The 19,418-nt window shown below is 35.3% G+C and overlaps 1 protein-coding gene across 1 annotated transcript in view; it reads left to right on the top strand.

Annotated features, from left to right (window-relative positions):
• Window positions 1–1,501: 1,501 nt before the first annotated feature.
• Window positions 1,502–19,418, top strand: part of cpne1 (copine I) — a 64,737-nt gene continuing 46,820 nt past the window's right edge. Inside the window, exons 1-3 of the mRNA XM_039735243.1 lie at window positions 1,502–1,594; window positions 12,586–12,717; window positions 12,961–13,140. Of these exons, the coding sequence (XP_039591177.1) occupies window positions 12,586–12,717; window positions 12,961–13,140 (312 nt within the window). The 5' untranslated portion in view covers window positions 1,502–1,594. The remainder of the gene's footprint in view (window positions 1,595–12,585; window positions 12,718–12,960; window positions 13,141–19,418) is intronic.

The following is a 19,418-nucleotide window of genomic DNA, read 5'->3' as shown; positions in this document are numbered from 1 at the left end:
ATTATTTAGATTGGGATGTGCAGAGGGTTCAGTGTTGGTAAACATTTTAAGGTTTTCTTATATACATGGGAAACTTGGGCAGTGGCCATTTGCTACCAAGGTGTATTTATTCCAAATCAGATCCTAGTTTTATTTTTTCACATGAATATCACAAAATTGTTTAACTTGTTCTTAAAATGTTTTGCGTCTTGAACTTCACCCCCATATAATAACTATAAAATGCTGTCGCAACTTTTTTTTGTGCAGTCCACTCGGTCAGGCTAATGCAACATAGCTGAACTTATCACAGCAGCTTTTGAAAAACTTTTTTTTTGTTTGCATTTTTCTTTTTCCTGGTCTATTTTTATAATGACTTGGAATCGTTAATATGTTATTGGTTTGACAATATTTTTAACTATTGAAGTGAAGAGACCACGTTTCTAAGGGCACTCAACTTGTACCATTTGGTACTGTATATTAAGAAGACAGGCAGAACGGTTACTTGCTCTTGCTAGTTTTTTTTAAATACTGTGTCACCTTAATTTATATTTTCCTGGTATAATCCATAATAATTAGCCGAATAACCTTGAGGTGGATCATTGAAGCAGTTATAGAATTCACTGGATGATCTTACTTTATGCATTGAAGGAGACAGCTTATCTTACTTATTCACATAGAGGGCCTCATTATTAAAGCCTCTACTAAAGTTTGCTTATGTATATATTTTTTCCCTCCTCGTGTAGTCAAGTTTTAGACAGTTTATTGCGAGCAGTCTCAAAGAAACGTGGCCATTCTACTTTTAAGTGTTACACGTTCATTTTTCTTGGTCTTATGCTAAAGTAAATAGTAACAGCATGAACAATCTAGGACTTCGTCCTCGTTTGTCAGTACTTTACGACCTGGGTACAGGAACCTACTAATAAGCAAGTATTCAACACGTAAAATCGATTTCATTATTTTCACTTCACCTAATGTTTTCAGTTAACAAGGTTTTTTTTTTTTTTTTTAAATAGAGGCATATTTTAACTCGGTGCAAGACTGGTGTCTGACTAAAAGCTCCAATGAAAAACAACCTGGAATACTCTTGGTTTTGATATAAACGAGAAAGCAAGGTGCCGGCCGTGTTAACACACGAGTGTTACCGTAGAGCGTGCTGCGATTCTTTTGAATGCTGCTCAGTCTCTTACACACCATTGTCTGGCACAGAACTCTGTAATCTTTTCACGCCGGACAGTATAGGGAATAAATTATCGTTCGATTCTTGAGGAACCGGACTATTTTAAAGTAATTTAGTACACTAAGGCTAATAATCATATATATAATAATATATAAGACAGTATGGTCTATATGTTCGCTGCTTTGTTTAAACGAAACATTTTGTGTCGACAAACCCCCGAACTACATGGAAACGCCGCACCTCAACGTTGAATTTTATGTTGCTAAAGCCGAACAAATGGATTAGGCGGGACAAGCACTTGACTTCTTGTTGATTGGCTAAGAGAACTTCCTGCGCCTTGCCCAATAGGAGGGTTATGGTAGCGGAAACAAACGCCACTCCCAGGGTGAAGCGATTTAGAGTTTCGTGTTTGAGACGGAGCTGCAGCTGCTGAAAGAGGCAAGTTTTAAAGTTCAGTAACAATTACAGCTTGCATTCTGCGTTTGATTTTTACAGTTGGACTTATGGCGTGTTAAGAATCTGGTAGAAAATACATCATGTGAAACGCTTGCTTTTACTGCACTAAAAATGGTCAATACATCCTGACGTTTTTGTCGTTTGGGGGTGTTTGAGCGGGTGGGGGATTGATAGATGATTTAGGCACTGATGCCACTTTTGTTTTCTTCCGAAATTGTTGTGTAAGTAGCAGACGTATTAATGCAAATTGATGGTGTGATTTCCAAGACTGATGTTATTGTCTGGCGGGCTCTTGAGAAGAAAATCCTGTTAAGGGGGTGGGGAGGTGTTTGAGACCGCAGAGTTTGCGTGTTAGGTACTGTAGTTGACACAGCACGGACCTCGCCCTAATGATCCCTTGGTAGTTCACCCATCTTTGTAATTAAAAAATAACCCGTAGTTTGTAAATCCTGAAATGGATAATCATGTAGTATATCGTTATGGTGGTAAATATCGAGTATTATTAAACAGCACTTTTAGCGTTTTACAGTTTATATTGTAAAGCTCGTAGTTGCACAGTTACACCTTTAAAGTGAATTGTTACGGCCTATAACTGAAATATATTGATCGAGTACAGCAGAAAGTAGCTCAATGCAGTGGCGTAAAGAGCATTGGCGACAGCTTTCTAGTAAAATACTCCGGCTAGAATGTGCTGAGCTGCCCACGGTGTATGTTCAAATAATAATTATTCAGTTTCACTTTAACGGGATGATAACAGCGAAGCACAGATGTTTTAAAAATCACTAAGTGCTGGACGAGTTGCCACTCTTACCTTACCTTAGCTTATTGAACTGGGTTAATGTGCCTAAGGAAGACAGGTTTTGTTTACTGAGTGAAACAATATATAAAGTTCACTTTTACTTTATACGTGTACAAGAACGCCATTAGTCTTATTCTGGAGTAGTTTTCACTCTTACATATTATTCGTGAGTCCAAATTTAATAATATAGAGTGATCTTGCTTTCTTGTTTTCTTTTAAAGCAAAACGTCTATTTGGACTGCGTTTTGGCACGCTCAGTTTTCGCATAAAATATCCTTTAATCTTAGTACTGGAACCAACTTTTGTAAATTTTAAATACATTAAAACCGTAAAGTACTCTGACTTTCATCGTTCTACTACAAAGCAGTAAACAAACGGTGATTTTGTAGAAATTCGTTGCTTTGTATCACAGGTGATACTGCTTTCAATGTGTGTTTTAGTTGTAAAGAAATAAACATGCAAGCAATATGTTTGGGGTTATGTCTAGTCGACCAACTAACTACTCGTATGTTATGCTGCTTTTTGCTGATATAGTCCCGCAGTGCAGAATGTATTCATTTAGGGGTTAATGCACATGGTGGTATGATTGACATGCTCAAATACTCAAAAAATAACCAACTAGAACTGTTGCACACATATTCAAGTTTTTGCCCGTATTCAGGTGTATATTTCAATTTGAATATTCAAAATTAATTTGAAAATATTCATTATCTCCAGCTAAAAGCACTTTCCTTGAATGCAGTGTGTGACAACACTAAATTGGTTTTTGGATTGCTATCTCTTCTCCAATAAAGCAACTGAATAGTATTTTTGTCTTTAATTGTTAAATTTATGCATAACATTTGAAATATATTTTTTTGTTTATCAATATGGCCGATATGAGTGACAAATTTTGGAGAAGCTGACGTTTGTAGTGTATTTTGAGATAACTCTTGACTTTTTTTTCTTTTGTTGAGAAATTGTGGTAGTTTTATACATTTTACAAGTGCTTTGAATGCAGTTATATAAATTTAATGACATGAGTATGTTGTACTGTATATTGTGTTTAGTCCTTTGGTTACTTGACTCTGCCATGCTGTTTGTAAAACTATTGTGGACAACTTTTTTAGATAAAGTCAAAATATGAAATCTCTGTGGTTAAGTGCACAATTGTATTTTAAATGTTTTGAATTGTACATTTTTTTATATTTGAAACTTGTTTTTAATTGAGTATTTTTTCTGCAGAAAATTTTTTGTTGGATTCAAAGATGCTTTGGTGTTATTGCATGATGGCTTACTGACACATTTTGCCTTAGTTTTGGTTATTCTAAAGGACTGTAAGAAATTTAGCTTTAACAGGTTTTCATTTCACTTAAGACTGTTTTTATTTATTTCATTCATCATTCTTTACAAATCGTCAAAGTAGAACATTTTCTGGGGTTTTCATTAGAATTTATGGTAAAGATCATATTGACTTGGTTAACTAGCCAAGCTTAATTAACTCCTTAAATATTAGATTTCCGTAGAAAGGTTAACAGTATTATTTTTATCAAACAATATCTCATTAATATGATGATTATGAAAGTCATAGGATTGTCTCAATTAAAGTAACTACATTTATATATTTAAGACAGCAAGGTGAGGTTAAACTGCGATATTACTTTATGAAATTGGGCAGTAAAGTTTTACTTTTGAAAAAGGATGATACTTTGCCTGTTTTGGTTGCTATTTATCCTTAAAACATTGTAGTTTTTTCTTTCTTTTGTGAAGACCTAAATGTGAAATTAACGTATAACATTCATGTTACACTGGGCTGGAATTTTATGGTGTTGTCTGTTGAGAACTTTCATTATTCAGTTTGACATGTTTAGTAGCTTTGCCTCAAACTACAGGAACCTTTCAGAAACACTTGCAGAAAACAGTACAATGCCCACATTGTTTGCTATCACATTTCAAAAATATACTTGTTAGATAATATTTGAAGGATTATGTCCTGCCTTGGACTTGTAGGTAAATGGATGCTGACCCCATGCAGTTCCGTTAGATTAAGTAAGTGGATTTATAAGGGAATAAATTAGTGAATTTGGTTAGTTTTGTTTTGAAATAAACAACATTTTGAACTTGAAATGAGCTTGCAGGTGTCCTTGGCTCTTTTAAAAAAAAATCTAAGACTTGGCATTTTCTATCATTTCAGATTTGTCTTGTGTAAAGTTAATTGAACTTCTATGTGTATGAATGAAAGACGTGCAGCAAACTTCCACTTAAGTGTGAATCTCACTCTGTAGACAATGTAAAATCTAACGGTACAGAATGCAATGCGTGAAATTTGCCCATGTTACAGTCATCCCAACCCAGAGTTTCTGTGGTTCATGAGTTTCATACACTTTGGAATAAACGGTACACCACTTGCATCATATTCCATATGGCGAAAAAAGATGGCACATAATGGGTGGGGCAATCCATTGGTTAAGAGCACAGTGCTGCAAAGTGGCACACTTGTAAACCCAACAGAGTATGAAACTCCAACAATAGTAATTTTCCATTTTTTAATGCTGATGGGCACCTTTTCTAAAGCTAGAAGGACTGATGCAACATGGCCTTACTTTTATGTAAGATGCCATTTTGGGGGAAAAAAATATTTGAGTGCACCCTCAAATCACTCTTTATGTGGTTAAGAATGTACTCCAAAATTGCACCTAAAAAATCTGCGTACCTGTGGCATAGAAGAGAGAAAAAAGATTTGGAGCCAGCAGCTCTCCCATTTTAACACAAATCGTGGTTTGATGGCAGATGCATACTACACTCTGCAGTATTAGATTGTTAGCATACTTTTATGCAACACATAATTGGTTACAAGCCCTGGCAGAATATTGCTTGAGGAACCAGATTTGGAGAGGAAAATGTGCAGCCTTAAATAATGGTGAGTCTAGGTGGAAAATGTAAGCCTCAAACTAGAATGGTCACTGAGTGGACAAGTTAGTGGGGAACGTGTCCTTACCACATGAAAGTAGTACTTAGAATCTATGGTAAAATGTAGTAATGCATATTTTTGTTGCAAGCATACCTCAGAAAAATGGAAGGGATGTTTTCTTAAGTCAAAAACTTGCCATGTTAAAGTGGAAATAATCTAAATATTGTCTTTTTGTTTTCATGTTGGACTTAAGCTACCTTTCAAAATGCAAGAACAGGCTAGATATATTTTGTTTTCTAAAAATATTTTAATTTTAGAACATGCTTTTATGTGGTAAATTAATATAAACCATGCTTGTGAGGAAATAACATACCAAAGTTTTCTTTATGCCAATGTAAAGTATTCAGATACTTTTTTTGCATCCTGAGAACAGATTCACAGATTCATCTTATTGAGTCATATTTATTGTAAGTCCACCATAATTCGCCAAGAGGTAAAGTTAGACTGTTATTGTTGCAGTTGTCCACTGGTAATTTTGAGGCATCAGTGCTTCCTGTAATCCTGTTGGAACAATGCTAAAATGAAGGTACATAATTGGTTATACAATATTACTGTACACTGTCCCAGTATTGTCTTTTTCAACCTGCTTTCAAAGACATCAGTGTAAGGTCTATTGGTGGTAAATCTTGACCCTTAAGAGTAAATATGGGAGTTTGTATGAGTTTGTAACGTGATGAATTTTTCTCCTTCCAGGGTTGATCGCTTAGTTGGAATCCTATTTTGTGGGTTTTGAAGTCATTGGTTATGTAATTCTGATGTAATTTCATTTGTTTATGGTGTTTTTACATACAGTTCTATAGCGTTCATTGAAAGATTGACTTAAAGCTAAAGGATAATTAGTCTGTATGCATCCAGTGTCTCGAGTATCCTGATCGTTATTGTCACGCAGTCTTTTTTTTTTTTTTTTTCCCCTCCCCAGTTAGTAGTTCTAAGTAAAACTGGTGTACTGTCATCTGTTGGACCCTTTGCCACATTTTAGAGACATGCATGGGTATCTCTTAGACTGTAAGAACAGTAAAACCCATCTTAAAACTTGTCAATATTATCAGCCTAATGGGCTTAAACAAAGCCCAAACCTGACAGATAGCAGTCATTATCTAGATATACCAGTTTTAGTGGTTTTAAACATCTTTATAGTTGAGAGATAATTGTTCCCAAACCACCTCAGCCTGTTTTAATTCTTCTCATTATATATCTAATTAACTGTATTTTAATTTTTTGTCTTAATCTATACCCATCTTATTCTCCCACTTTGACTCATCAGAATCCTTTCTAGATTTTGCTTATGTTTATTTCATTAGCTATGGCATACTTATCCTACTTTTTGTCAGGCATTGAAAACCTGTAACACTGGTTTCCTTAAGTGTTTTCAATGAACATTTCAGAAGCATGAACTTTGTACAGCCCACAAAACATCCATGCACTGCTCACATTCATACTGATTTTAGAGGTTGCAACCTGGTCTGATTCAACACATTTACAAAGCAGCACAGCTGTTAGTAGAAGGGTGAGGAGTACCAGAGCTAAAATCAGTCCATATCAATAAACAGTATTATTCTCTACAATCTTTTATAATAAAACATATAATTGGATGAAAATGGGGTTTACGGACCTACATACTGCGTGTTTTGCATTTTATTGCCTCATGACTAGCCTCAGTCCTCCTATGTAGAAATGGAAAACAAGTTGAAGAGGGTTAAAGGAATTAAAAAAAAAAAAAAAATCATAATGAATAAGCTTATGCCTACTTTAAGCAAAGAAAGGTGAACAGGTGAGTTCAGATATGAGTGTAGCTCACATACGTTTGTACTAGTTGATAAAGTGCTATGTAATGTTTTGGTCCAGGCCTGCAATAGTACACAGTATCTTACAACCAAGGCGAGAAGACACAATACTAAACATTATTATGTATACTGCCTAGTGAGCAGTTAAGTATGCAATTTTAATGTCTACTAATTTTAAGATTTACATTTTCAATTTTTTTTTTTTTTGGATGGATGTCTGTGTTTTTGTGACAGTGAGTGTCTGCTTGGTAAGTGAAACATAAACTGAAGGACTTGCTGAAGTATTTTGCAGCTTCTGATAATCTGATCATTCGTTCTTTGGAAAATGCAGAGTAATTTCTTCTGAAAAGAAATCCATATATGCTCACTGAATAAGTATTTCACAGAGTCAAATGTGGGACAACTGTGGCGAGCAGCAGCAAAATCTACTCCTGCAAAGACTACACCCATGAGACTTATTCCTTAAAACCTGCCCCTAATTTCTCCAGTCTCTTCATTTGAAACTGCTGGGATTTGAGCAAGAGAGAAAAGAAACTGAACAAAAGACTTGATGCTGTGAGAAAATAAAATGCTAAAATTCCTGTTAGCCATTCAGGAGCTCAGTAGCACAAGGACACATGCAGATCAGCAAAACTACTTGGCTCTGTGTTTGAGAAGTACTTCCATCTGCTATATGTTTGTCATTTTGACTGTTGCATCACTATATATGTCATAACCACAGCACATAGAGTTTAGCTAAGCATTGTGGTCCACATAAGTACTGTGTGTTAAAATCCTGCGGCTTCCTTTAGTTAGTTGTTTAGATGTACAGTCAGAATGTGAATGTAGCCTTGTCCATGCTTTTACTGTTATTAGGTAGATTTGTTGGTTTGGGTGTTATGAGTATTGTACTCTGCATCTCCAAGGGCTCTTCAGCTCTCTTAATGGCAGTCCTTTTGATGGGATGTGACACGCAGCTTATGTCAAATGCATATTTTGCAGTTCATATTTTTATGAATATAGCTGCCAATTCTTTCACGCTTACATTGACTCCTATACTATAGTCGTAACGCTCAACAACACAGAGCACATAAAGGCATCTACAACAACTTACTGTTCACATTTACAGAAAGTTTTTCCTTTGCTGACTAAAGGTTCTAAATACTTGAGTCAATGTGATATTTTAATAAATTTTTAAAACATTTCTAAAATCCTGTTTTTGATTTGTCTTTCTTGGATATTGAATGTTACTTGACGTGGGGAATATTTAATTTAAATAATTTTAGCACAACATTGCAACAAAGCGAAATGTGAAAGAAGTAAAGGGATCTACTGGTCAAAAGGTAAATGGTAAACTGCCTGAAGTTTTAAGGAAAACGTTTAGGTTACCAAAAACTGAAAAAAATGTACCTCTTAGTGTTATACAAAAAGGCTGTTTCCAAGGAACAGAGTAATGCATTATCATGTTACAGGTTTTCTGCAGCTTTGGCAGTTAATGAAGTTTTGAAAGTTGATGCAAATTTCTACATACAGACAGAGGTTTTGGAATCTGCAAAAGCTGGGGCACGTGTTGGATTTGTTTGCATTAACTTTCATGACTTCATTAACTTCCAATTCTGCAGAAAACCTGTAAGTTGATAACCTGTTATTTGTTTCCTGTAAAAGGCTTTTTTGTATAATTCTTTTTGTGTGCAAATGTACAGATTGTGTGTGTGTGTGTGTGTGTGTGTGTGTGTGTGTATGTATATAATCTAAAAAAGTCCCTTTGCAAATGCTAAAGTGTTGAATTTTTTTTTCAAGCTACAGTATGTTTGTGAAATAAAGCTTGCTAACAAACAAAGCAATTTTCACATGTCAGTACAGTGGTTAACACTGCCGTCTCATGGATCCAGCCCTCTTGTTTTCTGTGTGGAGTTTGCATTTTTGTCCCAGTGCCCAAGTATGTGTTTCTTCCATTTCTGAAAAGATGTGCAAGTTAGTGTATGCGTGCCTGACAGCTTTGTGTTGGACCTATTGTCCACTGCTGGGCAGACTCCTGCATTGTACCTGGGTTGGACTGTGACTGCGGACTGAGTTGTCCAGGCGTTTACTCCATTTGTCACGGGGATCCAAAAATACATCTTAAAATTAACCATGAAGTACTCCTATGAATGAAAGATGTTTTGTAACAGCTGTGACAGTCCACAGTGTTGAGTAGTGTTAACCTTTGGAGAGATCACAGACATGCAGTGCAACTTTAAAGACCTAGTAAGAATTGGTAAATATGACTATGGAGAAAATACATAAAGCAGTAACAAATGTTTGTTAGCGATATTTCCAGTCTTAACTAAATCAAACTGACTATGTTTGTAATATGGTTGTTCTCAAAGAAGGCTTTACCAGGTACTGACTGACATTGTGCTTCAATTTTACACATACCCCATTTGCTTTTATGTTAATTCTGTTAAATTTAGTCAATAAGTTTTGTGGTGTAATGTTCAAAACTGACAAATTTAAGTTTGTACCATGCTGAGCTTTCTTTTCACCTACAGATTCAGTTTCTTTCTTTCTTTCTACTTCTGAAATATTAAAAAAAAAATCTCAAATTTATGAAAGTGGTTTCTTTTCCGAGGTACAGTTCATCATATAGTCAAAACACTAGTAATTTTTTCATTCTAATTAATGAATTGCAAGGAAAATCCTACCTCAATAATAAAACTTACCAAACTAGTTTTGTTCAAAAATAGCATCACATTTTAAACCATTTCTGTGGTTGTGTATCCATAGCAAAATTATTATAATGATGATATCCTCATAAATATCAGCAACCTTCAAACTAAGAACTATTAGCTGAGAAAAGAAAAAAAAAACTTTATAGACATTCTTAGATAGCATCAATGAAAAAAGTAGTGCTTGTTTAATAAGTAAAAAGGCAATTTATTCCTGCTAACAATGTAAATTCATAACTATTTGATAGTACCCCAGTGCTACTTCATATTCTACGTTATCAGTTGTCAATTCTTGTCTGTCTGTGGATATTTGGTGTTTCTTGTAGCCCCACTAATGGGCAAATTTGGGGCTGTGTCGATTTAGGACATACTTCTCTTGTAATTACTTTTTTCATTTTATTTAGTACAGTCATTAATAATATAGCAGGATGTGTGTTTAATTTTTTTTGTTACACATTTAAATTACCTTGCACCTTTTGTGTATGACTGTATTTTTGCTCAGGTCTTTTTTTTTTTCCTTGTGTGAACCACATTTGTCTTATGCTTTCCAAATATATATTGTTGCATAGTGACACTGGTGCCCATATTTGGTAATATTGAGTGCAGTTCAGTGCTTGGTAGAACTGGATTTTTCTGTATATGTAAACCGTATTATACAGGGTGGGCCATAAATTTCCATACATAAAAAAATAAAATTTTTTTATGAAAAACCATTTTTATTTATATAATATGCCCTACATGACTGTCATTGCTTTGAAAACACATTTCAATATGTGTCCGCCACTGCTGATGAACACGTAGTAGCACAGCTGGAGTTATGCTTGTAGTGGCGTTGGTGATACGTTCCCTAAGATGATTTATGTTTTGTTTCTTTTCCTGATACACCATGGCCTTCAAATGCCCCCAAAGATAAAAATCAAGTGGGGTAATGCTCTTTATTCAAATGCATTTTTTAGGGTATCTGAAATATTAAAATATAAAATGTTAAAAACTATATGTATGGAAACTTATGGCCCACCTTGTAGTTAGGAGTTGGACTGATAAGCTGCAAACGGGCAAAATTGACTCACTGTTGAAGAAAAGAATTTCACATAAATCTTGCAAACTTAAACTATTTTGTACTGTTAATGTATAGGTCATTTTCTGATTGGTGTGTTGAAGTTTATTCTTAAACATGCTTCTACTTGTGAACCCACTGTATAATACAATAAATACAAATACAGTATAAAAAAAATAATGCTGGATAAATTCATCACAGTTTTGGGTAAAGAGAGAAACATTTTTCAGGTCAACTGCATGCATCTTCACTTATGTAAACATTGATTTTTTTTTAAATCTATTGATGGAAGTGTACTTTTTGTAGTATTTTTACATCTAAGTAATATTAAATTGGAGTTTTAGTGAGTTTATTAAATATATGGAATATCCCTGCATTTTATTAATTTGAAAAATACTACATTATGATGTCTGAATTCTACTTCTTGTGTGATATCATCTGAACTCGCTCATGGGTGATGACAAAATTCAGATAATTCTTGTATTGCATATAGGTTATATTGTCCAAACTGCAATTGACCCAGTTTACAAAATACTTTCATATTCTTAACTACCTCACCATTTGTGAGGGTAACTCATTGGTACATTGTCCAAAATTGGTTTTGTTCTGCTTTTTGTATTTCAATGCGTTTTAAGTGTTAAAGGTACTAAATATTAACATTTGCTGGAGATTTGATGCTACAGCTCATAACGATAAGTTTAGGCCAAGGCACCCAGATTTTCATGTAGTGTATTGGAATGTTCACACATTAAGCCCCCAACTAACTACCTAACTAAGTAGTGAATTTCCATATTTCCAATTAAACACTTGAGCTTGTCTAAATATGTAGGTAATGGCAGCACTTTGTTTTAAAGTATGGAGCACAAAAAATGCTTTCCAAATTTACAGCTTTCATTTAAGAAATAATGTGCAATGCAGTCGGCAACTTAACTCTTTATACCCCCTTTTAAGTAAAGAGTTGGAGGCAACTTATCATTGAATATTGAGTTTTTCAAAGCAAGTGTCACTGTTTCTGCGTACTGTGCTTTGCTATATTAAAAAGATAACATGCAGATGTCATTCTTTTTTGGATATTTGAAAGCTTTTTAGCTGTTCAGTATTTTGTTTGTGTCTTGATGATCATTGAATACTTACTAAGTAAGAATCTAAATACAATACTAGAGAGAGCTCAAGCTTGTTAGACCCAAAGTGAATGGTGATACATTGTTAAGAGGAAACACCCTTTGAATTAGCATTTTGCTATATTACTATGTCAATCGCCTTCTTCCCTTCTGCTTGTTTGCATTAATACAACATGGTAATAATTTTATATATTTTTTATAGACTTGCAGTGTAAATGTGAAGATTTTAAACATGGACTTAATTGTAGCTTCCAAGAAGTATTACTATTGTCTTCAGTTTTGGCTGTTGACTCAAATTAAGGGGGTTTAAGGTTCAGGCTCAGGGCTCCAAATTCATTCCTTGAGAGTAATTTCAAGATGACCTTAAGTAAATAAAAATGTCACTAGATTGGGAATACTCAGTTCAGGTGTTTGGAAGTGAATTAGCTCCCAGAGAGAAGACAATAAACAGGGGAGCAGTGATATGTTCATAGTCTGAAAATCGGAATCGGTCTACATTTTTATTTTTAATAGAAAAAATCTAAAACTTAATGAAGATATCTTGTTAAATGATGTCTGTTCTTCTTTCCTGCCAGATGGCTACAGAGTGTGTCACCAAGGTGGAGCTTTCCATTTCCTGTCAGAATCTGATTGATAAGGATGTTGGTTCTAAATCTGATCCACTTTGCGTATTGCTGCAAAACATGGGAGGAGATAAGTGGGTTGAGGTAAGGAGACCTCTTCAGTCAGCTATGTGGCACAAATTAATGTTCCATTTACAAGCTTTGTTTTTAAACATATAATACAAAATAGGGCTTTTTAAATAACTCTGGTCCAACAAACTTCATTTCTTATCTGTTCTGAGTATTATGGCATTTTCATTGCTTTTTTCCATTTCATCTCTTTTCTCTGGAAATTTGCTTCTATGAAAATGGTATTCATAGTACAAATGTGTTTTATTTTTGTTTCAGCTGGATCGAACAGAGAAAATAAAGAATTGCCAGGATCCTGAATTTTCTAAGAAGTTGCATATAGATTATTATTTTGAGAAAGTACAAAATTTGAAGTTTGGTATTTATGATATTGACAATAAATCTGTTGACCTTAGTGATGATGATTACCTGGGAGGATTTGAATGCACCTTGGGACAGGTAGGATGGAGAAATTTATATTTATTTAAGAACATTACAAAAGAAAATAGGATTTCATCATCAACACTTCTAAGATTTTTTTTTTTTATTTTTTTCGATTGTTAGTGCCTCATTGCAGTTTTTATAAACTCAGGTATGAAGTTGGGTTTTGTTGTGTTCTATCTGATCTTTTGCATGTTGTCTCGGTGTGTGTTTTGCTTTTGTCCTGAAAATCAGGTTTTCCCACAAATTCTAAATTAATAGTTCAACCACTTCACCATGCCGACATCTTTTTATATAAAATTACCTAAAATATAATGATGCATGATTAGTGCTGGGAGGTATACCGGTTCATACCAAAAACCGTGTTTTATTTTTGTTATGATATGGATTTTTCTTATACCGCAACACAGGTTTAAATAGCCTAATCAATGTTCGGAATGTGGCGCAGAAGAACTTTTGCTGAAAAAAGGAGTCATGCCTGTTGTCTGGAGATACTTTGGTTTTAAAAGGTCGGATGTGGACCATTATTATTTTCAAAGGTGTGAATACTGTTTCTATAGTACTGGATAAAACTGCAAGCCAAGTAGCACTTGTTGGTGTGTATATTTATTTTTTGCAATACTTGAATACTGTGTAATGTACCCGAGTATTGTCTAATAGTGTGATGGTGCCGGTCCCCTACAGACTCCCTCTTCCCACATGGGAGTCTGTTGAACAAACACCATTTATTAGTTATGACCGAGATGGGCTGTCAAATCTCATTGAAGCCAGAGGATGGTGGAAAGTGCTCAAGTGCTTTTATTAAAAACAGACAAAAGTAAGTCCATTGTGCAGTGTTAAAACAAAATACAGTACCCAAATAAATACCAAATCTATAAAACAAGGAAAACGTGGTAATAAAATCCATAATAAATAAATCTGTTAAAATTGAGGTTAAAATGCAGTCTCTCTCCTCACCCTATTGCAGACCACCACCTTCTGCGTCCCCGGCTCACCCATCACTGGTGTTGCCAGTAGAGCCTCTGCAGCACAAACTCCTTTCTGCCAACCCCCGTCTTAGCTGCCGCCACACTGCGCAGCCAGACCGTCTGAGGTTGGCACACCTCCCGTCTTCCTTAGTGTTCACTCAGTTGCTCTTCGGATCCATTGGGAGGTTTTACATGTCTCTCGCCCCACTCTACGCTCTTAGTCAGTGGGGTGAACCAGCCTCTAGAGCGCCTCAGCCTGCGCTACCTCACAGAGCCCCATCTCATGCTGCCTATTCCTTACTGGTGTTTGGTTCGTCTCCGATGACTACCTTTTCCCTTCTTTAACCTCCTTCTGTTCTATCTTTTCTTTTTTCTTTCCCCCTATCCTGCTGGTCCATAAATCTACGTCTCTGAGGGTGCAGCTCCTTTAATCACATGCCGCATGAAGCCGATGAAGCAATTGAGAACGATCGCACCCACACGTGCAGGTTCAACTCGCCCCAGTTACCTCATCAACTCCCCGCGGTTGTGCAGTCGCACCCACAGAGATGGACACCGCTAACTGGATTTAAAAACTGGCCATACTATTTTTTTTTTTTTTTGAAGCCGTGGACCTGCTTTATCACAAATAGCATTATAAATGCAAGTTGCAGTTTTATTATTTATGTATATAGCTTAGCTTAAAGCAAGGTCCATATTAATGCAATTTGCAATATGATGTCATAAAGGTGTCATCAACAAGTTGCACTTGTTTTATTTTTATTTGGTGAATACAGTTTAATGTACCTGGGCATGAAATGAAGCCTTGAAGTAATAGTATTTTTACTGGAATTTGCACTATTATTTATTTTATTATTATTATTTTAGTTTAAAATTTTATGCAGTTTAATGATGGCAAAGTTGTTTAAAAAGTCTCTTTAACGTGTCAGTGTACAGAGATTGTTAACATTAACAGAAAGTGTAGTTAATTTACAAAAAATATTTACTATTACTATCTATTTACTTATTCCTTTTCTGAGACCTGTTCAGTGCGATACAACTTTTGACAAGCACCTCTGTATATTTTACTAAGTGTAAATGCCTCTTTGGATGTTTTAAAATATGTTGTCAAAATTATAATTTAAGTTGTTTGCAAAATTTGTTCAATACATTTTGACTGCAACTGTCATGCAATGTGATTCCTTCTCTTCATTAGTGCCACCCCCTTGGAAACTATCACTTTATGGGGGAGATGCAAACCTGTATTAATACTTGTGTGCACATTAAAATGTTGTTTTTTGTACAATGTACAATTCTTATGACAGTGGAATAGGTTATTCGTAGCTGCTGCAGTAATTGCAGTGGAAAATGTAGTTAACATCCACTCATGCATGGGGAAAAATACCGTTGAATACAGTGAAACCGGTATAAAGTTGGAAAATACCGTGATATAGAATTTTGCTCATACCGCCCAGCACTACGCATGATATCATGCTTGTCCAGAGTGCATTACAAACTTGATACTCCACATGGTAGAAAATATGAATTATCTTTAAGTGTGCTATGTGTTCTGTTAAGAGTACTAAAGAGCTTGAAAAGAAAAATCAACTTGCATGGAGAACCCATGTGCAGATAATTTTTTGGAACATTATGTGAGCATTATTTAGTGTTTTCCCCATTGTTGCCCAACCTTTGCTATCACTGCTATAAAAGAAAAGTCTGTTCATCATCACATTGCTTTTAATCATAAATTTTGAATCAACCATCCAGGTCTGATTTCTTCCTTAAGTTTTTATTACTCTTTCCTTTAAAATTTGGTTCTGTTAGCGCTGACAGACTTTACAACAACAGCTTGTGGTGAAACTATAGGCAGAAGCAGCTTGCTCAAAAACAGTCTGACTTTCAGCAAGAATTTATAAACCAAGGAAAAGTATTTAGGCAGATTCCAGTCCTCAAATTAAAAAAAAAAAGTATTTTCTTTAGTCCTAATTGCTTTTACTGCATTGTAAAATTACAAGTAGACAAATGGTGAGTGTTGTTCATGCAGCACTTTCATTGAATCGATACTCCGCTATAAAACAAAAGACCTTCAAATTTGCAAAAAGGTAATTTGTTCCATTTACTTTTTAGCAATTTCATAAAGTATACCTGAGAATTTAGATATGGAGGTGTCTAATTAAAAAAATCCTTTTTCTTTTAATTTGTATTAAGAGGTTAAGTAGGGGCTTCTCTTCAAATTAAATGTAGTCTGTAGTTTAATCCAAAATTTCTTGTTTGCATTGTGAGAACAAAAGGTGCCACAGAAATCCAAAACCTACCAAGTTGCTGCTTTGAATGTAGAGCTAAAATTGCTGTGAATGTTGTTGCTATGAAATAATTGCTTTGCTTTGTCTAGTTGATTGGCAAAACATATAATTTATTAGGGGCAATATACATTGAACGGTTTGGGCAAAATTGCAGCATTTTTTTTTTTGTACTGTATATTCAGGGAGGAGCTATTAGAATGTCTACAATTACTGTGTTAACTGCATTTATTTAAAATTTTCCTTCACTTTTAAGGATCTGAATAAGGCATTCATTGTCATATTTCTCTTATCTGTTTTTTGTTATACTTTCTGCACAACATTGTTAGTTTTAGCCTGAATCTCTACTTGCAACAATGATAATGCTGGTCTGAAAAAAAGTATATGATTTTTATGGATCTGAGAGTGCTGAATACAAATCTAGTAGCAAAATTGCTCTCCTCTGAAGGTGTTTCACTGTGGAATGACAAGCAGAAGCCTGCTAACATAGACTCACTCCAGTTTACCACTCTCTTCTTGTATAATACGCTACCGTTCGTTTGTCTGTCCGGGATTTTAAATCACCTGTAGCTTGCAAACCGTTTCACCTGTTGACTTGAAATTTGGCACACATATACTACGTGATGTCTACTATCCGATTTCGGGGTGATGATTTTTATTACTCTTTATTTTTATTTTACTGTAGAATCAACTCTCGGCAGCAGGGCGGCCGTGCGGCGCATGTGTATGGGCGTCGTTCTCATTCCCTACCACCTTCGCGGTCACTTCCCCTACCTCTTCATATCTTTAATCATTCTTGTGGCAGATTGAAGACTTGAGTGCCAGCTTAAGTGCAAAATTAAAGAAAACATACTAAGTAATTGCAACACAAAAAATCTTAATCAGTTTGAACGCAAAAAGATGCTGACGAAAGAAGAGAAGCAGCGGGCCGCTAGGGTGGAGAAAAGAAGAGCTGCTCCGGAAGCAGCAAGCGCATCAACCTCTGAGCAAACGAATGCTAAACGTACAGTAAAAGAGTATGAAAACTATGAACGCTCAATTCAAGTGTATTCACTGCGCGTTATCGTGCAGTACGCCGTTACTGGTATCTTTATATTTGAGGTTTATTCCAGTGGAACCTCTTCCCCATGTTCATCAGAGACCACTCATCAGAGAAGAACATCCAAACGTGTAGGAAATTTTTAGACAAATGTGTAGACATTTTTCCCCACCAAGTGCTAGGCAGAAAGAGAGATGCTCCTCAGATAGTTAGTCATAGTCTTCTGCCTTTTCATTCTCTACAAAATTGTGGCACATACTTTTTTCCCTTTCAGTAACGGAAGGGTGTGTATTCTTTTACTGTTTGCTTACCTGTTACCTAATCAAGGCAATTAGCTAGATCAACGTGACTGTACATGTTTCTGTAAATTCCATTTAAACAGCAACTTTCTCTGTTCTGGACCATACAAAGGCATCTTTCTAACCTTTTCAATGTAAATTCCTGGCTATTTTTAAGGAGTAATAAGAGAGAAAAAATACTGATTGATAGCAAAAAAATTTGTGGCAGATACTTTCCAAATCAACTAATTTTAAGAATGAGGAATACTGTTATCTTAAGCACACTGCTAAGTGATTTTATATTTTAAAGCTTAATATAGAAAGTTAGGGTTCAGTAAATCTCAACAAGTAAAGGAAGTGGCTCATATAGAGCAGTTAATGCAGGATGATGGACTCTAGCGAACTTTTATTCAGTTTATTTTCATTTGGCTGTTAGCAATATGCTTTAAAACAGTGTATTCAATGTCAACAGGACATAGGGGTTTTATTACTTTTCCTTCTATGCGCCACTAATCTGCTGTGATCAGGTCTGATGCCTCGTGTTAATTGGCGAAATTTGGCAAAGCATTTCTGTCAGTGGGCTTGCCATGGAACTTGTTTACTGAATTTTTCCCTGAAAAGTTGCCTTGCGGCAGCCTTTTATTACCTTTTTTGTTGCATTGTGAGGCTAGTGTGACATTATAGAACTGTATCTGCCGTGCTGGATGGGGATATCCTTACTCTATCTGCGCTACCTGTCTAGTTTGAGTTGCACATGACCAGATCTTTAATGCATGTGTACTGCATCTCACACTTTGCGGCACAGTCTGATCTGCTTAAGAGCGTTACAAATTTGAATGGTTTAGAAATTACGTTTCAAATGAATAGTTTATGGCATATGAATGCTTGTATGATGTCACTACCTTGACCAGGGCTGCGTTTTTTTTCCAAAAACAATGAACCTTAATGAGCAATATATGATGCATGTACATAACAAAGTAGTGACTTTTTCATGCGCTTCCCGAAGCCCCTCTTAAACTGCCAATTTAGGAATGAGCATAACTCTCCCCTGAAATCAACTGTGAAACAGCATCACAAGTCCTATGAAAAGCCATTGATTTGCAATATTGGTATAAGCTTATGTTATCATTATTGGTCCTTCACTGTAATCAAGTAAACTTGTAAAAAGCAGTATGAAGTAAATGTGACATTTATATTTTAATAAACAGATATGATAAAGCATATAAAAAAAGCACAAAATCCAACATATTTCTAAGACTAACTTTAAAGGAGTGATGGGCTTATAGATAACAGAACATTAGCGTTAACTGCCTGGTGACAATTTGTGAATTCTCTGTCTATATATTTAATTAATATAAATTTGTTTTTGTTTCCTCAGTCATTAAATTAGCAACCACAACATTTATTTGCATAACACATTTTCATACAAAGAATGTAGCTGAAAGTGTTTCGTAAGAAGACAAACCAATATCCTGCTATCACCAACCATGTCCACAATCAAACTTGCCATTTCTTTTGATAGACTATCAAATTGGCTCAGCTGAAGATATAGGTGTTCTAGGGCTACTTGAACACAATATCCATAAAAAGTCCTATAAGTTACAGCCCACTGGTTTAATTTAAATATCATGTGTTAGCCTCTTAAGGTAGTGAGCGGTCATCTATGTACAGAATACAATGGATGTTCTGGATAGGCTTTGTTTACTGTATCCATTCTCTCTGTCCATGC

The sequence above is a fragment of the Polypterus senegalus genome, chromosome 14 (genome assembly GCF_016835505.1).
Source record: "Polypterus senegalus isolate Bchr_013 chromosome 14, ASM1683550v1, whole genome shotgun sequence".
NCBI lineage: Eukaryota > Metazoa > Chordata > Cladistia > Polypteriformes > Polypteridae > Polypterus > Polypterus senegalus.
This window is presented reverse-complemented; position numbering and strand designations above follow the sequence as displayed.